This window comes from Lepus europaeus, chromosome 14, assembly GCF_033115175.1.
Source record: "Lepus europaeus isolate LE1 chromosome 14, mLepTim1.pri, whole genome shotgun sequence".
NCBI classification, from domain to species: domain Eukaryota; kingdom Metazoa; phylum Chordata; class Mammalia; order Lagomorpha; family Leporidae; genus Lepus; species Lepus europaeus.
Window position 1 is genome coordinate 2,202,941 of NC_084840.1, and position 20,849 is coordinate 2,223,789.

A 20,849-nucleotide genomic window follows, 5' to 3' on the forward strand; every position below is an offset into this window, starting at 1 on the left:
CTGGTGAGAACCACGGGCAGTGTACGGTGAGGCTCAGGTGAGAACCACGGGCAGTGTGCGGTGAGGCTCAGGTGGGAACCACGGGCAGTGTGCAGAGAGGCTCAGGTGGGAACACACGGGCAGTGTGCAGAGAGGCTCAGGTGAGAACCACGGGCAGTGTGCGGTGAGGCTCAGGTGAGAACCACGGGCAGTGTGCAGAGAGGCTCAGGTGGGAACACACGGGCAGTGTGCGGTGAGGCTCAGGTGAGAACCACGGGCAGTGTGCGGTGAGGCTCAGGTGAGAACCACGGGCAGTGTGCGGTGAGGCTCAGGTGAGAACCACGGGCAGTGTGCGGTGAGGCTCAGGTGAGAACCACGGGCAGTGTGCAGAGAGGCTCAGGTGGGAACACACGGGCAGTGTGCGGTGAGGCTCAGGTGAGAACCACGGGCAGTGTGCGGTGAGGCTGAGGTGAGAACCACGGGCAGTGTGCAGAGAGGCTCAGGTGGGAACACACGGGCAGTGTGCAGAGAGGCTCAGGTGAGAACCACGGGCAGTGTGCAGAGAGGCTCAGGTGAGAACCACGGGCAGTGTGCAGAGAGGCTCAGGTAAGAACCACGGACAGTGTGCAGAGAGGCTCAGGTGAGAACCACAGGCAGTGTGCAGAGAGGCTCAGGTGAGAACCACGGGCAGTGTGCAGAGAGGCTCAGGTGGGAACACACGGGCAGTGTGCGGTGAGGCTCAGGTGGGAACACACGGGCAGTGTGCAGTGAGGCTCAAGTGAGAACCACGGGCAGTGTGCAGAGAGGCTCTGGTGAGAACCACGGGCAGTGTGCGGTGAGGCTCAGGTGAGAACCACGGGCAGTGTGCGGTGAGGCTCAGGTGGGAACCACGGGCAGTGTGCAGAGAGGCTCAGGTGGGAACACACGGGCAGTGTGCAGAGAGGCTCAGGTGAGAACCACGGGCAGTGTGCGGTGAGGCTCAGGTGAGAACCACGGGCAGTGTGCAGAGAGGCTCAGGTGGGAACACACGGGCAGTGTGCAGAGAGGCTCAGGTGAGAACCACGGGCAGTGTGCGGTGAGGCTCAGGTGAGAACCACGGGCAGTGTGCGGTGAGGCTCAGGTGAGAACCACGGGCAGTGTGCGGTGAGGCTCAGGTGAGAACCACGGGCAGTGTGCAGAGAGGCTCAGGTGGGAACACACGGGCAGTGTGCGGTGAGGCTCAGGTGAGAACCACGGGCAGTGTGCAGAGAGGCTCAGGTGGGAACACACGGGCAGTGTGCAGAGAGGCTCAGGTGGGAACACACGGGCAGTGTGCAGAGAGGCTCAGGTGAGAACCACGGGCAGTGTGCAGAGAGGCTCAGGTGACAATGCACGGGCAGTGTGCGGTGAGGCTCAGGTGAGAACCACGGGCAGTGTGCGGTGAGGCTCAGGAGAGAACCACGGGCAGTGTGCGGTGAGGCTCAGGTGAGAACCACGGGCAGTGTGCGGTGAGGCTCAGGTGAGAACCACTGGCAGTGTGCAGAGAGGCTCAGGTGGGAACACACGGGCAGTGTGCAGAGAGGCTCAGGTGAGAACCACGGGCAGTGTGCGGTGAGGCTCAGGTGAGAACCACGGGCAGTGTGCAGAGAGGCTCAGGTGGGAACACACGGGCAGTGTGCAGAGAGGCTCAGGTGGGAACACACGGGCAGTGTGCAGAGAGGCTCAGGTGAGAACCACGGGCAGTGTGCAGAGAGGCTCTGGTGACAATGCACGGGCAGTGTGCGGTGAGGCTCAGGTGAGAACCACGGGCAGTGTGCAGACAGGCTCAGGTGGGAACACACGGGCAGTGTGCAAGAGGCTCAGGTGAGAACCACGGGCAGTGTGCGGTGAGGCTCAGGTGAGAACCACGGGCAGTGTGCGGTGAGGCTCAGGTGAGAACCACGGGCAGTGTGCGGTGAGGCTCAGGTGAGAACCACGGGCAGTGTGCAGAGAGGCTCAGGTGGGAACACACGGGCAGTGTGCAGAGAGGCTCAGGTGGGAACACACGGGCAGTGTGCAGAGAGGCTCAGGTGAGAACCACGGGCAGTGTGCAGAGAGGCTCAGGTGACAATGCACGGGCAGTGTGCGGTGAGGCTCAGGTGAGAACCACGGGCAGTGTGCAGACAGGCTCAGGTGGGAACACACGGGCAGTGTGCAAGAGGCTCAGGTGAGAACCACGGGCAGTGGGCGGTGAGGCTCAGGTGAGAACCATGGGCAGTGTGCGGTGAGGCTCAGGTGAGAACCACGGGCAGTGTGCAGAGAGGCTCAGGTGAGAACCACGGGCAGTGTGCGGTGAGGCTCTGGTGAGAACCATGGGCAGTATGCGGTGAGGCTCAGGTGAGAACCACGGGCAGTGTGCAGAGAGGCTCAGGTGACAATGCACGGGCAGTGTGCGGTGAGGCTCAGGTGAGAACCACGGGCAGTGTGCAGAGAGGCTCAGGTGAGAACCACGGGCAGTGTGCGGTGAGGCTCAGGTGAGAACCACGGGCAGTGTGCAGAGAGGCTCAGGTGAGAACCATGGGCAGTATGCGGTGAGGCTCAGGTGAGAACCACGGGCAGTGTGCAGAGAGGCTCAGGTGAGAACCACGGGCAGTGTGCGGTGAGGCTCTGGTGAGAACCATGGGCAGTGTGCAGAGAGGCTCAGGTGAGAACCACGGGCAGTGTGCAGAGAGGCTCAGGTGAGAACCACGGGCAGTGTGCGGTGAGGCTCAGGTGAGAACCACGGGCAGTGTGCAGATAGGCTCAGGAGAGAACCACGGGCAGTGTGCGGTGAGGCTCAGGTGACAATGCACGGGCAGTGTGCAGAGAGGCTCAGGTGAGAACCACGGGCAGTGTGCAGAGAGGCTCAGGTGAGAACCACGGGCAGTGTGCAGAGAGGCTCAGGAGAGAACCACGGGCAGTGTGCGGTGAGGCTCAGGTGAGAACCACGGGCAGTGTGCAGAGAGGCTCAGGTGACAATGCACGGGCAGTGTGCGGTGAGGCTCAGGTGAGAACCACGGGCAGTGTGCAGAGAGGCTCAGGTGACAATGCACGGGCAGTGTGCGGAGAGGCTCAGGTGACAATGCACGGGCAGTGCTCAGAAGAGGTGGCACTCAGGGTGGCTGCTTCCATTTTCCCCATTTGTCCGCACCCTTCCTCCCAGAAACCCATCCCCCTTGTAAGCTGTGGTAAGGACGGCGCCCCAAGTCTAATCAACTATTAGCCAATACTCTGTGCAAAGGCGAAGGGCCCCCTGTGAGCAGACCCTACGTGCCACTCCTCACGCCCACAGTCCCCCTGCCTGCGACTCCTCGCCGGGCTCCAGGCCGTTCAGGAGCCTCTCGCTGACGCCCACATCCCACCCGCCATTCACGTCCCTTTAGCAGGGGTCACAGCCGACACAGGGCTCCACAGCTCTGTTTAGCTGCCTGTCCTCCGTCCTGGATGACAGAAAGGACACGTCTTCACATACTCAATCCTCAAGAGCCAGCGTAACTCCAGCTCGCAGAGATCTCAAATTTTATGGGACAAACATTTGCTGGCCAAACGCGCGGGCGGGTCTGAGTGCCCATTGGAGACGTGACAACCAGAGTCAACCAGAACGTTAGTAACTATCACGTTGAGCAAAGAAGCTTTGTACAGCTGGAGTACATCTCGCCATTCACATCGAACCAGGAACCAACACAGAAACCAGCCCTGGTCTCCCCGCCCCCTGCCCAGGGTGGCAGAGTGAGGGTGTGCCGTGGGCGGTACTGCACCCACGCCCGAGCGATCTCAGCGCACCGCCGGCGTCCCCTCGGCCTCCAGCATCTCCCGATACAAACGCTCCTCACACTGAGGGGCTATCCCACCATCGGCTACTTAAACATCCGCTGAGCACCTCCTGTATGTCAGGCACCATGACACAAATGCAAACTTCTCACAGTGGAAAAGTGAGTTTGAAGACACAAACACGGGGACGGAAGGTCTGTGTCTGTCTGTCCGCTGTGCTGCCCACGGTGGTGGCGCCGAGGGGAGGGTGCACAGGGTTACCTGTCCTCGTGACTTCCGGTGCGCACGTCCTTCATGGCCGCGAATCCGCAAGGCACTCTCGCGTACTTGTTTAAATTTTCAATAAGTGTTTTCCCTACTTCCAGGTAGTAAGGGTCTCCCGTAGCCTATTAAAAAAGAGAGAGATGTGTACTACACAGTCCCACATACCCACTCATTTATCAAATACTTACTGAGTACCCACTAGGGGCCAGGCCTGCAGCGAGCACACAACTGAACGGCCGCCCACTGTGCTCCTTCCCAGCCTGCAGGCTGGCGTCCGCCTGCTGTCCGGGTCCGGAGAAAGGCCAGAGACATGCTTCAGAAAGCAGCCCTCGAGCACAAACTCTCTCCAAAGAAGTGTTTACGCAATATTTTGAAAGGAATAGAATTTTCATGTCAATACTTGTAGCTTTCAATCATTCACCTCGGGACTAGGGGAGCAGCAACCACACCAGGCCCAGCACGGTAACCCTGACGACTGAGGGAGCGAGCCCACAGCGGGAGCCAATGGCCTTACTTTGTACAAGAAGTAGGTGCTCTCTGCGAATTCTGGCCGTAGAGGATGCTGAGCCCAGTGCACCCGGAAATCCGTCGTAAACGCCTGAACAGAACAAGACACAGATACGTAAGAGTGATTAGAAAGAGGACTTCTAGTAGATTGAGTACATCTAGTACATTGAGTAAATCATAAATGGGTAATTAAGAACCAATGATATGTTTTTACCTATAAAACACCCATTTTCATCACAAAAACCATAATTTACTTTTGCAAAAGCTTCTATGTGTACCAGGTAAGTGGATTCGTTTTTAAATACTCACTCTGGCTATCAAAAAACTCAGTAATGAAGGAATGAAACGGAGTGGTGCCCGTGGGGTGCTGGCCCGCTGGCCTTGTCCTGTCTTCTTCCCTCTGATAGCCTTCATGATCCCTGCATGTGAAGTTTCTGCATCTCACAGTTCTTTTAAAACTTCTTAAATGACAAATTAAAACTACATATCCTTAAGCTATAAACGACACTCTGACATGTGTACGCTGTGGAGTGGCTAAGCCAACCTAACTAACGTGAGCATTGCCACACATGCTAAAAACCTGCAATTTTACTTCAGAAAAATGGAATTAAAAGGCAAGTCTGAAATCCCGAAGACTGTTCTCGTGGCACGCACTCTGCATGAACTTGTGTTCCCATTTTAGGATTATTTTAGCAAAAGTTTTCTTTTATAACAACTTCAACTCATTTGTGGAATGAGACTGAAAATTACAATAAGTACAATTAGTTGAAATTCAGGCAACAACAGGGCTAACTGGTCTTTAGGAAAAAAAAAGATAAAAATTAAAGTGGACAAGGACTTATGGGATCCAAATACAATCCTCCCTTGGACAGCGGTAGAGCTGAAAACTCAGCTTCTCCTACAGGGGTTCACCTTCCGAGGTGCTCAACCCTAAGCAGTGCAGGGTGCTGAGCCGCCTCAGGGGGGCAGCACTGCACCACGCACACACTGCGAGAACCAGGTGGGACACTCCTCAGATTTCCGGGAGTGAGTGACCAGCAAGGTTATGTATAGCACATCGTTTTCACCCACCACGCCTCAGAGATTGAGAAGCGCCAAGCTCGCCTTTGCTGACAAGCACGTGCCACTCGAGGCCGGGATGGGTGAGGAGTGAGGCGCATTGGGCCACCATCTCTTTTCCCAAATCAGACTTCTTCTGGTACGCGAAGAAAAGGAAAAACATGCACAACAGTGTCTAAGCTAAAGAGAAGTTAAACCATTTAACCAGAAAACACAAGACCGCGCCCACCCCCGAAGGCCCGGCTCCCCGCCCTGAATCGGCACTCGGTTCCAAATGCTGGCTTACCTCCGGCAGGAAGTTGTGCTTCTTAATCACCTGGTACAACATCTCATGCGTCTCAATGGCAGGTCTAATGTCCCCCTTTAAAACCTGGAAGTCAGCAAGAGCAGTTACCTGGGAGACAAGAGCTGCTTTTATCTACAACCAGGGCGTGAGCAGAGCGGCCACAAGTGTGAGCACAGCTCAGCCGTGATCGGCCCTCAGCCCCGTAGACAGCACACCCAGGACAGGGGTGGCGGAGCGGAGCTCGTCCCACCTGCAAACCCGGGAAGAGCTGCTGTATCTACAGCCTGGGCGTGAGCAGAGCTCGGCCGTGATCGGCCCTCAGCCCCGTAGACAGCACACACCCAGGACAGTGGTGGCGGAGCGGAGCTCGTCCCACCTGCAAACCCGGGAAGAGCTGCTGTATCTACAGCCTGGGCGTGAGCACAGCTCAGCCGTGATCGGCCCTCAGCCCCGTAGACAGCACACCCAGGACAGGGGTGGCGGAGCGGAGCTCGTCCCACCTGCAAACCCGGGAAGAGCTGCTGTATCTACAGCCTGGGCGTGAGCAGAGCTCGGCCGTGATCGGCCCTCAGCCCCGTAGACAGCACACACCCAGGACAGTGGTGGCGGAGCGGAGCTCGTCCCACCTGCAAACCCGGGAAGAGCTGCTGTATCTACAGCCTGGGCGTGAGCACAGCTCAGCCGTGATCGGCCCTCAGCCCCGTAGACAGCACACCCAGGACAGGGGTGGCGGAGCGGAGCTCGTCCCACCTGCAAACCCGGGAAGAGCTGCTGTATCTACAGCCAGGGCGTGAGCAGAGCTCGGCCGTGATCGGCCCTCAGCCCCATAGACAGCACACACCCAGGACAGGGGTGGCGGAGCGGAGCTCGTCCCACCTGCAAACCCGGGAAGAAGGCCAGCAGGGCGTCCATCCAGGTGCGCGCGTTCAGCATGGGCTTGTGGATGTGCACGTCGAGTAGGAGCGGCGGCTGACTGATGTACCGCATGATGGCGTCGTAGTGCTGCAAGGCACGCCTCGTGTTCACACGGGGGTGCAGAACACGCACCCCACAGCACCCGCAGCTGCAGCGCAGACCCGCCCCCAGCCCCCAGCCAGCTACGTCCACACTCCAGGTATTTCAGACGGAATCTTCCTAGGACGTACATACTCCCCATGTCCTTTAACTCACGCAGCACATGGACTTCTATTCTGGGGTGCGTGGAGGGAGTGTGGGTCCAGTGTGGGCCTGGGGGTGAGCCCAGGCCCTCAGCTATCAGCCACAGCTTCCTCCGGCCAGAGCTCCTGGAGGTTTGACCCCTTCGCCGCCAGGATACGTGCTGGGCCTCGCTGTGACCTGCATGGAGGGATCTGCCCACTGCCCACCCTGCAGCCTGCGCTTTCTGCTCTAACGCTCCAGAAACTCCACCCACTTCTCCCAGCTACTTCTCAGCTTTGACAACAGGCTGTGTTAATGCACCTCCAAAAATACTATCTGCCCCCATTCCCCTCCAGAAAATCTTACGATATCCTAATAAAGACTGTGCGTGACAGTTTTAAAGTATTCCACTGATGACTCATCAGGACTTTTAGTGACTTTTTTGGTGTTTTTTGCTGATTCATTATTTAACTGCTGTTACAGAGCACCTGCCACTATAAGGCACTGTTCCAAATCACTTCACACTCAGAACCTGATCTAACCCTCCCAAGGACCCTACACAGAGGCCCGGTGCCGCATCCCACACACGTGAAATGGGGCGAATAGGGTTGGTTACTTGCCCAGAGTCACGGAACCAGCAGGTGGTCCCACCGGGGTTTTACCCCTGATTTTAGCCACCAGACCGCACGTCTCACACAGGAACGCGGGTGAACTGGTGGGTGGGCAAAGAAGTGGTAAATTATTTTTAGAAGAGTGATACAGCTGATGAGTCTGCTTTATTGGTTTCAGTTTGCTTTGATGCCAAAGGCAATTCAACGAGTTCAACAATCCTCTCCAAAACACATGCCTATGGGTCTGATCTACAGGCCTCTTCTGAAGTGCACACTGTCTCTCCCAGGCTCCCCAGTGAGCACACAAGGTGAGACGCAGGACGAGGCCAAACTCCCGAGATTCCAAACGGAATTGGAATTGCAAGGAGAAAGCCAGCTGTAAGTGATCCCAACAGTCCTGTTCTCTGCACAGACTAGTACAACTCTGTAGGCCATTTATTGGCAGATCTGGAAAATTTTTGATACAAGACGAAAGCAAAACTACTTTGTAAAGTAGTTTTTTTAATGTATGTGGTTTTCAACATGTTTACATCCAACACCATGAGGGAATACTGCTCTTTAAAAAGCTACAGTTAAAAACAAACTTTTTGGACTCTAACCCAAATAACTGGGTATCTATCAAAATCCGACTCAGATGAGACTGGCCGCACAAGGCAGGATTGACTTACTGTGTTAAATCTTTCCAGAAAGCTGTCATCTCCCAGCAGGACATAGGCTTTCAGCAAGTACTCGTAATACGAATCGATCCCTGCTCCAACGCCGCTGTCTGCACCAGGCACAGGAGACCCGCATGAGTCACGACTTCAGGGCCCTCCCCAGAGCGCAAGCAGGCACCGCCCCAGGAAGGACACCACACTACCCGGGTGTGCAGGTCCTGGTGCTGGCGATGCATTGTTAAAAAATGTTACTTTGCTAACTTGGTTATAGAGCATCATCTAGAAGCTGAAGATACTTTTTTTAGAATTTTTAAAGTCCTTCAAAGAGCATCTGACCCCCACCAGCAAGAGCCCGCGCTTCAGGCCTGTCAGGCAGGAAACGGGACACTGCTGTGTGCAGGCGCCACTCTGGCTGCTTGCTTCTTCCTTCAAGATCAGAGCACCAAACAGGAAACAGTGAGAATCCCAGGAGAGACGGGGACAGCTTGGGCTGGGCAGAAGGCAGCCCGCACAGCCATGGAGGGGAGCAGCAGATGGACAGCTGCGGCTCTGCCTGTACACACGGTCTGCTCCCCGCGTCCTCAGGAGTGCCGTCTGGGCAGCAGAGTCCCATGTAAGGAACTGAGCAGCTGAGGTCTGGTGAGCTACAGTCACAACTGTAACCACAGGGCCAGACTGTGGCACGGTGGGTTAAGGCGCCACCTGCAACGCCGGCATCCCATGTGGGAGGCGGTGTGAGTCCCAGCTGCTCCACTCTGATCCGGCTCCCTACTAGCGTGCTGGGAAAGCAGTGCAACAATGGTCCATGGACTTGGGCCCTGCAACCGTACTGGGAGACCTGGAGAAGCTCCTGGCTCCTGGCTTCAGCCTGGCTCAGCCCCAGCATCTGGAGAATGAAACGGCAGAGGGAAGATCTCTCTCTCTGTAACTCCACCTTTCAAATAAGCAACTCTTAAAAAAAAAAATTACAGTAGAGGCTGGTGCTGTGGCAGGTAGAGTTGCCACCTGCAGTACCAGCATCCCATATAAGTGCTGGTTCAAGTCCCGGCTGCTCCACTTCTACAGGCCTCTGCTATGGGCTGGGAAAGCAGTGGAAGATGGCCCAAGTCCTTGGGTCCCTGCACCCATGTGGGAGACCTGGAAGAAGGCCATCTGGGGAGTGAACCAGTGGATCGAAGACCTCTCTCCATATATATCTCTCTCTCTCTGCCTCTCTCTGTAACTCAGCTATTCAAATAAATAAACATTTTTTAAAGATTTTTATTTATTTATTTGACAGGTAGAGTTACAGACAGTGAGAAAGAAAGACAGAGAGAAAGGTCTTCCTTCTGTTGGTTCACTCCCCAAATGACCTCCATGGCCGGAGCTACGCCGATCCGAAGCCAGGAGCCAGTTACTTCTTCCTGGTCTCCGACACAGGTGCAGGGCCCGAGGACCTGGGCCATCCTCCACTGCCTTCCCGGGCCACAGCAGAGAGCCGGCCTGGAAGAGGAGCAGCCGGGACAGGACCTGGTGTCCACATGGGATGCTGGCACCTCAGGCAGAGGGTTAACCTAGTGAGCCACGCGCCGGCCCCTAAATAAATGTTGTTTAAAAATGCTGTAATTATCCTGGACACCCCCATGCCCGGGGCACGCCCACAACCAAGTCAGTCACACTCCAAGGTCCAGTCGTGAACGTTTTGTAAAAACCTCTTCCGACGCAGCCCTGAGATCCCTGGGGCTGGCCGGGGCAGGATCTAACTGTCCCCCAAGGCAGGCGGCACAGGAGCATGAAACCACCAGACGAAAACAAGACACTGAAGAGGCACGACTTCTCAGACAGTCAACAGTGCACTGGATACCTTCTCCTGAAGAAGAAAAAATACTCAAACAGGCACACCAGACTTTACCGTCAGCCTAAACCACACACTGTAGACCTATGACACGAGCAATACAAAACGAGAAGAAAACTCATTAGAAATCAAACAGAAACAGACCACTAGACAGGATACAGCAGGAAGGATACACCTGAGGGACAAATCAGGAAACAGGAAGCCCATGTTTACCATCCCCTAAAAGGGAAAGACAGTGTCCACTGATGGCCAGCGCTGGGCAGGCCGACGTCAGGAAGCTGGATTAGAAGTGCAGCAGTCAGGATACGAACTGGCACCCCATGTGGGATGCTGGCATCGCAGGTAGCGGCTAGGGTACCCTTGCGACACCTGCAAGCGGAATCACAGTCCAGGTTCAAGGGCCGGCCCCTCTCCACGCCAGCTTCCAGCTAACGCACGCCCTGGGGGCAACAGATGCCGGCTCAAGTCCTGGGGTCCCTCACGCGTACATGTGGGAGACTGGTTTGAGTTTCAGGCTCCTGGCTTTGGCCTGACCCAGCTCTGGCTATTGCAGGCATTTGAGGAATGAACCAGCAGATGAAGACCTGTCTGTCTGTCTCTCTGCCTTTCAGATAAAAATGAAAATAGAACCAGGGAGGGTGTCTGGCATAGTGATTACTATGCCACTTCGGACGTCCACACCCAGAAATGGAGTGCCTGGACCTGAGCCTGGGCCCCTCCCAACTGCAGCGTCCTGGATGTACACTCCTCGAGGCAGCAGGTAGACGGCCCAAGGCGTGGACCCCGCCTCCCAGGAGTTCCTCCAGGCTGTGGGCTGGCTCAGGCTTGGCCACTTCGGGCACTTGGGGCGTGAACCAGAGATGGGAACTCCGTCTCTCAAATTAAATAAAAACACAACAATTTATAGCAGACAGGAAAGGCAAAATATACTGAAATACAATAGCGATTAAAACAGTTTTAAGGGGTGGTGTCGTGGAGTAGCAGGTAAAGCCGCTGCCTGCGATGCCAGAATCCCACATGGGATGTCAGTTCATATCCTGACTGCTCCACTTCTGATCCAGCTTCCGGGCTTCGGCCTGCCCAGCGCTGGCTGTTGCACCCATCTGGGGAGTGAACCAGCGGGTAGATTTCTGTCTATCCCTCTAACTCAAGACTTTCAAAATAATCTTTAAAAAAAACAATATTAAGTCCAAATATCTTAAAAATGAGCAGATGTAAACTCATTAATTAAATGACAAAGAATGACAAATGGATTTTTAAGTGTATACATTTTTTTACTTGAGGGGGTGAGGGGAAAGCTCTGGTTTGCTGGTTCACTCCGCCAGTACTCAGAGCAGCTGGGGCTGCTGGGGTTGGCCAAAGCCAGGTGTGAGAACTCAGTCCCAGTCTCCCACGTGGATGGCAGGAACCCGATCACTGATCCATCACCACTGCCTCCCTAGGTCTGCACCGCAGAAGGCTGGAGTCAGGAGCCAGATCCAGGAACCAACCCACGCACTCAGCATCACTCAGCATGCGATGTGGGTATCCTAACCGGCCTAACCACTAGGCCAGACATCTGCCTTAAAACACAGAACTTTTACGAGAGAGATGTATACATGAGTGCCTACAAAGGGTAGAAAAAACGTTCCAGGAAGATGGACACAGCTGCACTGTGTGTAATCCAGCCGCGTCACCATCAGCTAAAACGTATTCTGAGTTGAAGCGAACTGTTAGGATGGAGGGTTCACTGTGTAAGGACAAGATTCCACTAAGTGACAGTGATTTTACTAGTTAATTAATTTGTTAAGATTTACTTATTCATTCTGAAAGTGAGAGTTACAGAGAGCAACAGAGATCTTCCATCCACTGGTTCATTCCCCCGATGGCCATGACGGCCAGCACTGGGCCAGGCCAAAGCCAGGAGCTCCATCAGGGTCTCATATATGGGTGGCAGGGACCCAAGCACTCGGGGCCATCTTCTGCTGTCTTTCCCAGGCCAGTAGCAAGGAGCTGGATCCAAAGTGGAGCAGCTGGGATATGAACCGGCACCTATTTGGGATTCTGAAGTCACAGGTGGTGGCTTAACCCACTGAGATACAACGCCAGCACGAGACAGTAATTTTAATTGAATACACCCGATAAAATAGCCCAATGCATCCAAAAGAATGTAAGCAAAAACAGAACTACTGAAAGATCACCACTGGAAAGGTCACGCCCCTTTCTCAGTTGACAAGCCAAGCAAACCAGCAGTTGGTGACCTACACGACACTAAGGATCGCACAAATGCATACTGAATTCTACCCCGCACACCATATTATGTACATACGGGTTTGGGACATTAAAACTGACCATATTCCACTCCAAAAAGGCACTCAGTGAAGATACTCAAAGAACAGCCGTCGCAGGCCAGGCTGCCCTGCCAGAGCCCATGAAACGCACAGTGAGAAGGTCACATGCATTTCCTGTGATCTTTTCTAAAGATCCACATACATATCATGGCCAACAAGTCACCATCAGTATCACAAAAAGATCTCACAAGTCCACTATCATGGCCACCAAGTCACCATCAGTATCACAAAAAGATCTCACAAGTCCACTATCATGGCCACCAAGTCACCATCAGTATCACAAAAAGATCTCACAAGTCCACTATCATGGCCACCAAGTCACCATCAGTATCACAAAAAGATCTCACAAGTCCAATATCATGGCCACCAAGTCACCATCAGTATCACAAAAAGATCTCACAAGTCCACTATCATGGCCACCAAGTCACCATCAGTATCACAAAAAGATCTCACAAGTCCACTATCATGGCCACCAAGTCACCATCAGTATCACAAAAAGATCTCACATGTCCACTATCATGGCCACCAAGTCACCATCAGTATCACAAAAAGATCTCACATGTCCACTATCATGGCCACCAAGTCACCATCAGTATCACAAAAAGATCTCACAAGTCCACTATCATGGCCACCAAGTCACCATCAGTATCACGAAAAGGACCTCACAAGTCCAATATCATGGCCACCAAGTCACCATCAGTATCACAAAAAGATCTCACAAGTCCACTATCATGGCCACCAAGTCACCATCAGTATCACAAAAAGATCTCACAAGTCCACTATCATGGCCACCAAGTCACCATCAGTATCACAAAGAGGATCTCACATGTCCACACACACCTTTAAAGTGAAAACCACTTCTAGAGCCAGTTTCACTTCACATTATAAATACAAATCCGGTATCAGTAACAAAGCTCTGAAGCCTTCAATATTAAAGTAAAAATACCTTTTAGACCTTCAAGCAGATACACAAACAAGTCAAGAAATGCTGATTCCAAGCGGCTGACACACGGCGATGTGGCAAGCACGGGACAAGTCCGAGCTGGAGAAGACACCCCGTGTGCACTCTGCATAACCGACATCAGTACCAAGAACAGATGGTCTAAAAAAAGGGGCCCAAGATGCAGAACACACAGTTCATAAAAGAGCAAACACACATGGCCGCGAAGGGGAGAGGCGCTCGGCAGCCCGTCACAAGGGCACAGCAGACGATGTCTGTGCACCTAGCCGCTGGCAATGACTTCCAGTGCCATGAGTGGAATGGGGAGAGGGAGGCGACAGCCAGGAGCTCATCCACACTGCTGGGAACGCCAGGGGCAGTGACACAACTCTGGAAAACCACTTCACACTGGCTCCTGAAGCCGAACATGGCCTTAGCTAGGTCCAACTTCCCTCCTGGGTACAAGGAGAAGCTGTGACACAGGCACGGCAGGAGCAGCCCCGCAAACGCTCCCAGCACTTGCTGTTTACAACACTCAACCTCGCACACATCTGCCCAGGAACTGGGTTCATCTGATGAGGTACCACACAGCAGTCAGGAAAGGGTGAATCACAACTGTGAGCCCTCCTAGCTAATATCGAGGGAAAAAGTCAAAAAAGAGTATGTGTGGATGACATGCTACCCTTTACCAAAGGTTAAAACAAAACAAACTTCTTAGGAATGCATACTGATACAGGAGAACTTTAAAAAAAGGACTGGGGTGACCTTGTAGTGAAGCAGGTAAAGCCACCGCCTGCAATCCTCGCACCCCGTATCGGGCGGGGGTGGTTTGAGTCCCAGCTGCTCTACTTCCAACCAGCTCCCTGCCGATGCACCTGGAAAAGCAGCGGAAGATGGCCCAAGTCCCTGGGCCCTGCTACTCACAGGTGAGACCTGAAAGAAGTTCCTTGCTCCAACTTTTTTTAAGATCTATTTATTTGTTTGAAAGGCAGAATTTGGAGAGACAGAGAGGGAGGGAGGGAGAGACAGAGAGAGGGAGAGAGAGAGATCTTCCATCTGCTGGTTCACTCCCCAAATAGCTGCAATGGCCAGGGCTGGGCCAGGATGAAGCTTCTGGTCTCCCGTGTGGGTGCAGCGGCCCAAGCACCTGGACCATCTTCCACTGCTTTTCCCAGGCCGTCAGCAGGGAGCTGGATGGGAAGTGCAGCAGCCAACACACACACTAGCACCCATACAGGATGCCGGTGCCGAGGCAGCTTTACCCACTACGCCACAATGCGGGCTACATAAGGAAAGTCACGGAGGGATCCAGGTAAGAAAGACACTACCTAGGGGGAGGTGGCCGGTGTGGGATCACCGGGTGGGGGTCAGGCTCAGGGAGAGAGCACACTAGAAATTAAGCAGTTGCAGCGAGCCAATAACGGTGCTCACTGCCTTATCAGAAATGACCAAACAAGGTGCCCACACATGGACCAGGGACGAGGCGTCCTGTCCTAAGTCAAGGATTATGCTAAATATAAAAGTAACTGTGATGAGTTAATTTAAACCTGAGGTCCAAAATGGGTTAAAAAAGAAAGAAACTGCTAAGTTTTGAAGCCAGGATTCTGATTGGTTTCAGGAACCATTTAGATAAAACTCAGAAAAAATTCATGTGATACTGGAAAAGGCAAAACTTTGATACTCTCAAATTAAAAACGACATAACTGGGGGCTGGCACTGGGCACAGCACTGAGGATGCCACGTGAGGTGCTGGCATCTGTATCAGGGAGCCTCGGTTCAAGTCCCGGCTCCACTTTTGATTCCAACTTCGTGCTAACGGGCAGCTTGGGAGGCCGTGGTGATGGCCCTGGTGGTTGGTGCTCCTGCCACCCAGGGGGGAGACCCAGATGGAGCGCCTCCTGGCTTCAGCCTGGCACAGCCCCAGCTGTTTTGGCCATTTGGAAAGTGAACCAGCAGATGGGAGACAGCTTTCGCTTTCTTTCAAACAAATAAAAATTTAAAGAAATAATTATATAATTTTTAATCACTTAAATATAGGCAGATAATTTTAACTTTTATATGTGAAGATGAGCCTTTTGGAAAACAAAGAAATGCATGAAAAGGATTATCTCATTAGAAATGTCCTGGTGTATTTCCATTTCTCTATACTTATTTTACAAGGGTGTTTTATAAATATAAAAGTATAAATATTCTTTATGCTATCCTATATCCTATTTTTTTATAATACTATTGCAAGTTTCTAATCTACCCTTCCAATATACTTCAATAACTTTGACAGAATGATTGTCCTGTTCTTCTATTGATGACCACTTGGATTATTTCCCAGTTTTCTATCACTATAAATAGTCATGGACGAACACCACTGGAAACTAAGAATAGTAATTCCTAGATTTTATATTATCTCATCAGGCTGGATTTCCAGAAGTAAAGCTGTACTATTAGATTTTTTTTTTTTTTTTGGACAGGCAGAGTAGACAGAGAGAGACAGAAAGGTCTTCCTTTACCGTTGGGTTACCCTCCAATGCACCGCGCTGATCCCAAGGCAGGAGCCAGGTGCTTCTCCTGGTCTCCCATGGGGTGCAGGGCCCAAGCACTTGGGCCATCCTCCACTGCACTCCCGGGCCATAGCAGAGAGCTGGCCTGGAAGAGGGGCAACCGGTACAGAATCCAACGCCCTAACCGGGACTAGAACCCGGCGTGCCGGCGCCGCAAGGCGGAGGATTAGCCTGTTAAGCCACGGCGCCGGCAGATTATTTCATTTTATTTATTTGAAAGCAGAGAGCGAGAGCACGCTCCCATCCACTGGCTCCCTCCCCAAATGTCTGAGACAATGGGACGGGCCAGACCAAAGCCAGGAGCCTGGAACTCAATCCAGGTCTCCCATGTGGGTGGCCGGGAGTCAAGTGCTTGAGCAGTCGCTGCCGCAGCCCAGGGTGCGCATTAGAAGAAACCGGAGTCAGTGTGAAGTACAAGCACAGCTTGGCTCCTGAGCAGAGAAGCTATCAATCAGAGCGACTTCCATCCCGTCCCGTTGGTGAGCACTCACTCCACAGCTGGCTGACCAGGCCAGCAACAGCCCAAGGGCTCCGCGTTAATGCTCACTTAACCCTCACATCAGGTCTGCAAAGTACTACTCATGGGCCCACTGCACTGTCATGGAGCGGCACACAGAGGCTGAGCACCTTGCCTGGGACCACACAGCCTCAATTCCAGGAACAGCTCCGCAGTCCGCACCCTTGACCACCCTGTCATCGTCTCTACTTCTGGAGGAGGAAAACCCGCCAGGAGTGGTAGTGACACCGTTCCGTGCCAGCTCCCGCTAACCTGTGCCTGCCGTGGGGCGGCGGAGCTGCTCTGACCCCAGTCCACAAAGCAACTGACGCCAGTGTTTCCCCTACACCTACACCCACAACGCTGCTGCACTCCCGAACGTGGGAAACAGGTCGGCTGCATTTGACACCAACAAAGAACATCGGCTGAAAACGCAAATTCTAGCACCCTTGTGAGAACCTGTGCTTCATAATACCCCAAAGACTTTTTATTTAAGATTTATTTATTTGACAGAGTTACAGAGGGAGAGGAAGAGGGAAAGTGGGGTGGGGAGGGGGGAGAAGGGGAGAGGGGGAGAGGGAGAGAAAGAGAGATTTTCTATCTGCTGGTTCACTCCTCGAATGGCTGTCGTGGCCAGAGCTGGGCCAGGCTAAAGGCAGAAGCAGAAGCTGGACTGGAAGTGGAGCCGCTGAGACACAAACCGGCACACGCGTGGGATGCCAGCACTGCTCCCACACGCGTGGGACGCCAGCACTGCTCCCACACGCGTGGGACGCCAGCACTGCTCACGGAGTTTCCCCCACTGAGCCACAACGCCGACTCCTCCAGGACGATTTTGACAAATGAAACCCTGCATTTCAGCCGGTCTGAGGACAGGAACGCCGATTTTAAAAGCCCAGTGCACATACCTTTACGAACCCAGTCTCCTGTATGAATATTGATAGTCACTCCCACTAAATTGCTACTTCGCTGTCTTTTTTCCCAGAGAAAATCGAGAGCTTTTCTTGCATATTCCTATAATTTAAAAAAAAAAAAAAAGAGCATTCTTTAAGAACTTCATGTCTTTGGCAAATAGGAAAGAAATCAAAGTCTCATAGAATATTTAAGAATTAAGTAAAATTCCCTAACTATTTCTAACATAAATTTCCTTAAGTCAGAGTTTGGGAATGTCACTCTGAGGCCGCCCATTCCTGCAGTACAAGTTCAGGTTCACACGCTGGACTAACTTACATCAACTGCTGACGTAACCAAACCCATACTTGTTAAAATAATGCGAAAGAACCTCCTTGGATGTTCTCACAAAACTCACCTGTCACCTCGTACAGCGGAGAACACACAGAGCTATAAAAGTTTTAATTCTTGATTCAACCTATTTATGCTGATTCTAAAAAGCAAAGATATTTTTAAATGATGGAATTTCAGAGCCAAAAAAGCTTCATACAGATTATATTTCCTTACTTTCATTTTATAAGTAAGAAAACAGGCCCGGTGAAATTAAAGATTTAACCAAAATTTAAAACTGGATCATAGGGTGGCCAATCGGAGAATTTACATCTCCTTACACATCAGCCCAAGTGTCAGGGAACCACTTCCGGCAAGGGCCGGACTCACACATTTTGGATTTTGGTTGCTCCGGTTCCTTTAGTCCCGGAAACAATGTCGCAACTCACTGCAGCACAGCTGCGGCCACAGACGAAACTACACAATTGAGCATGGCTGTGTTCTAATAAAACTTTATTTACAAAAACCGGCAGCAGCTGGGGTTAAGAGCCCACAGACTGTAGTCTGCCAATCTTGCATAAGATCAATGCTGTCAACTAAATCAGGCTGCTTCCCCCCTGACAACAAAATTACTATACATTCAAAAAGTTAAACAAACCAAAAAAAAAAAAAAAAAAATCAGGACTTTCAACAGATTTACTCCTGCACACAAAAGAGAATGAACTTGATTCCCAAAGACACGAGTTCTACCACCACTCATCACCTACCAGCCATGCAAGTCTCCTCACCTGTAAATGCCACCAGCATCTCCCGAAGTCTGTAGTTCATGTGACATTAAGGAGTAAGCATACGTGTTTCTACCTCTCAGTAAGGGGGCATGTCATTGGGCAAGGTACAGAATGAAACTTCAAGTACGTAAGACGAACCAACCCAACATGTGACATCTGAACAGACACACACCAAAACCCTAACTAGTTTATTGACATTCAGACCCGCTGTCTGCAATGCCACCAGGAATCCCCATTTCTGCTTACTCTGTGTGTACTGTGTCAGATGATTAAAAATTCTCCTAAGTCACTTGTTGGAAAAAGAGGGTGCTTTGTGTTACTACTGCACTCCTAATGCTATGCTTAAGTCAAGTTCTTTTTTAATATAACACATACAGTGTGTTCATAGCAAACTACATTGCAGATACCAAGCCTTTTGGACAATGAACACTTCCCTTGCAGTAAACACAGTGAAAGATTAGACCCCCAACCAAGACTTAAGTGGACAAAATGTCACTGTTTAGAGAATTGGTGAAGGTTTCAGAAAAGCAATAGCCCATCTGGAAGTCTAACAGATAAAAACACAGGGGCACACACAGTATTTCATATAGCACTCATGACATCAAGGAGCCATCAAATTCATCTCAGTAAAATGGCTAAAAATTGTCCTAAGTATAAACCCAAAATTTAATTTTATAGTTTGTGGACAAAATGCAAAATTGTATTTTCACATGGCTACTTCCCAATGACGTAATTTATGTGTCCGGCCACGCAGAACCATGCGGTGGAATCTGGACCAAGCCCACTGCAGCAGCAGCATCTCTCTCAGCCAACGCACAGCACGCAGGACGCAGCCACGCCCAGTGCCCAGGAGATCAAAGACCATGAAAGCAAACCTCAAATATCGCTGCTCCTGTGAAGCGACTCAGGGCGGCAAACTCGAGGATCAAGGTACCCGCACAGGCCGTGCAGGTGTCCGTCTCAGTTCCTGTCCGAGCTTCTGGCTTCCTGATGCCAAACTTCAAATTGATCTGAGTACAATTACAAGATTACCATTAGTCCTTTCCTCCACGATGTCAACATTCAACAACTACAGAGAAAATACCTTCCACAATAATCTTGTCTGGACAGTGTGCGCCAGCTAGGACAAAAATCAGGAAGCAGACCAGACTTAGGAGAAGTTAGGGGGCCGATGCTGTGGCGCAGTGGGTTAACGCCCTGGCCTGAAGCGCCGGCATCCCATATGGGCGCCTGTTCAGGACCCGGCTGTTCCACCTCCGATCCAGCTCTCTACAGTGGCCTGGGAAAGCAGGAGAAGATGGCCCAAGCCCTTGGGCCCCTGCACCCACGTGGGAGACCCAGAAGCTCCTGGCTCCTGGCTTTGGATCAGCCCAACTCTGGCCATTGCAGCCATCTAGGGATTGAACCAGTGGATGGAAGACCTCCCCCTCTCCCTCTCCCTCTCTCTGTAACTCTGCCTTTCAAAAAATAGATCTTAAAAAAAAAAAATTAGGCTTAATTGAGAATTTGTACCAAAAAAAAATTGTACTAAGTAGTTTCTCTTAGAGGAAAAAACTGACTGATATGGTTGGTATTTGAAAGGAGACTGATTTTATTTATGGATTTTAAAAATTTGAAATATAGCATACCACCTTACCCTTACTGGCAGGCTAGTAACAAGGAAAACTTTTCAAAGAGGTATTTCTTTTGTAATTCAAAAATAACCAAATAACACCACAGTAAAAACCCAGACTAACTAGCATCACACATGGGAAACCAATTAAAACAAGAATATTTTTCAACAAGTCAAATAAACAAAAAAGGAAGTAGGTATCAAGAATTTAGAAGGCCATCCTCCACTGCACTCCCGGGCCATAGCAGAGAGCTGTCCTGGAATAGGGGCAACCGGGACAGGATCGGTGCCCTGACCGGGACTAGAACCCGGTGTGCCGGCGCTGCAAGGCGGAGGATTAGCCTAGTAAGCCGCGGCGCCGGCTTGATTAGTTCTTTTTTAAGATTTATTTTATTAACTTGAAAGGCAGAGCAATAGAGAGAGAGGGAGACAGAGAGAGATCATCTATCTGCTGGTTCATTCCCCAAATGGCCACAACAGCCAGTTCTTGGCCAGGCCAAAGCCATGCACCAGGAACTCCATTCTGGTCTCCGACATGGGTGGCAGGGGCCTGAGCACTTGGGCATCTTCTGCTGCTTTCCTGGGTGCCTCAGCAGGAGCTGGATTGGAAGCAGAATAGCCAGGACTAGAACCCGCATTCCTATATGGGATCCCAGTGTTGCAAGCAGTGGTTTAACTTGCTGCAAGACTCAGGACAGCGGGGACGACAGCATGAGGAGGTCCACGTTCCACCGCCACAGCACGGTGTTCACATGGATCCCCTTGTGTTGGAAGGCAGGAGTAGCAAACACCTACGCTGAATTTAT

General features: G+C 51.9%; 1 protein-coding gene across 2 annotated transcripts in view; it reads right to left on the reverse strand.

The window, feature by feature from the left end:
* The window catches only part of EDEM3 (ER degradation enhancing alpha-mannosidase like protein 3), an 88,390-nt gene that overhangs the window by 28,615 nt on the left and 38,926 nt on the right, over positions 1–20,849 (reverse strand). For both annotated transcript variants that reach the window (XM_062211496.1, XM_062211495.1), the window contains exons 7-13: positions 19,307–19,441; positions 17,331–17,436; positions 8,280–8,377; positions 6,740–6,865; positions 5,864–5,947; positions 4,526–4,609; positions 4,009–4,133 (exon numbers count right to left, since the gene is read on the reverse strand). In XM_062211496.1, the coding sequence (XP_062067480.1) occupies positions 4,009–4,133; positions 4,526–4,609; positions 5,864–5,947; positions 6,740–6,865; positions 8,280–8,377; positions 17,331–17,436; positions 19,307–19,441 (758 nt within the window). The remainder of the gene's footprint in view (positions 1–4,008; positions 4,134–4,525; positions 4,610–5,863; positions 5,948–6,739; positions 6,866–8,279; positions 8,378–17,330; positions 17,437–19,306; positions 19,442–20,849) is intronic.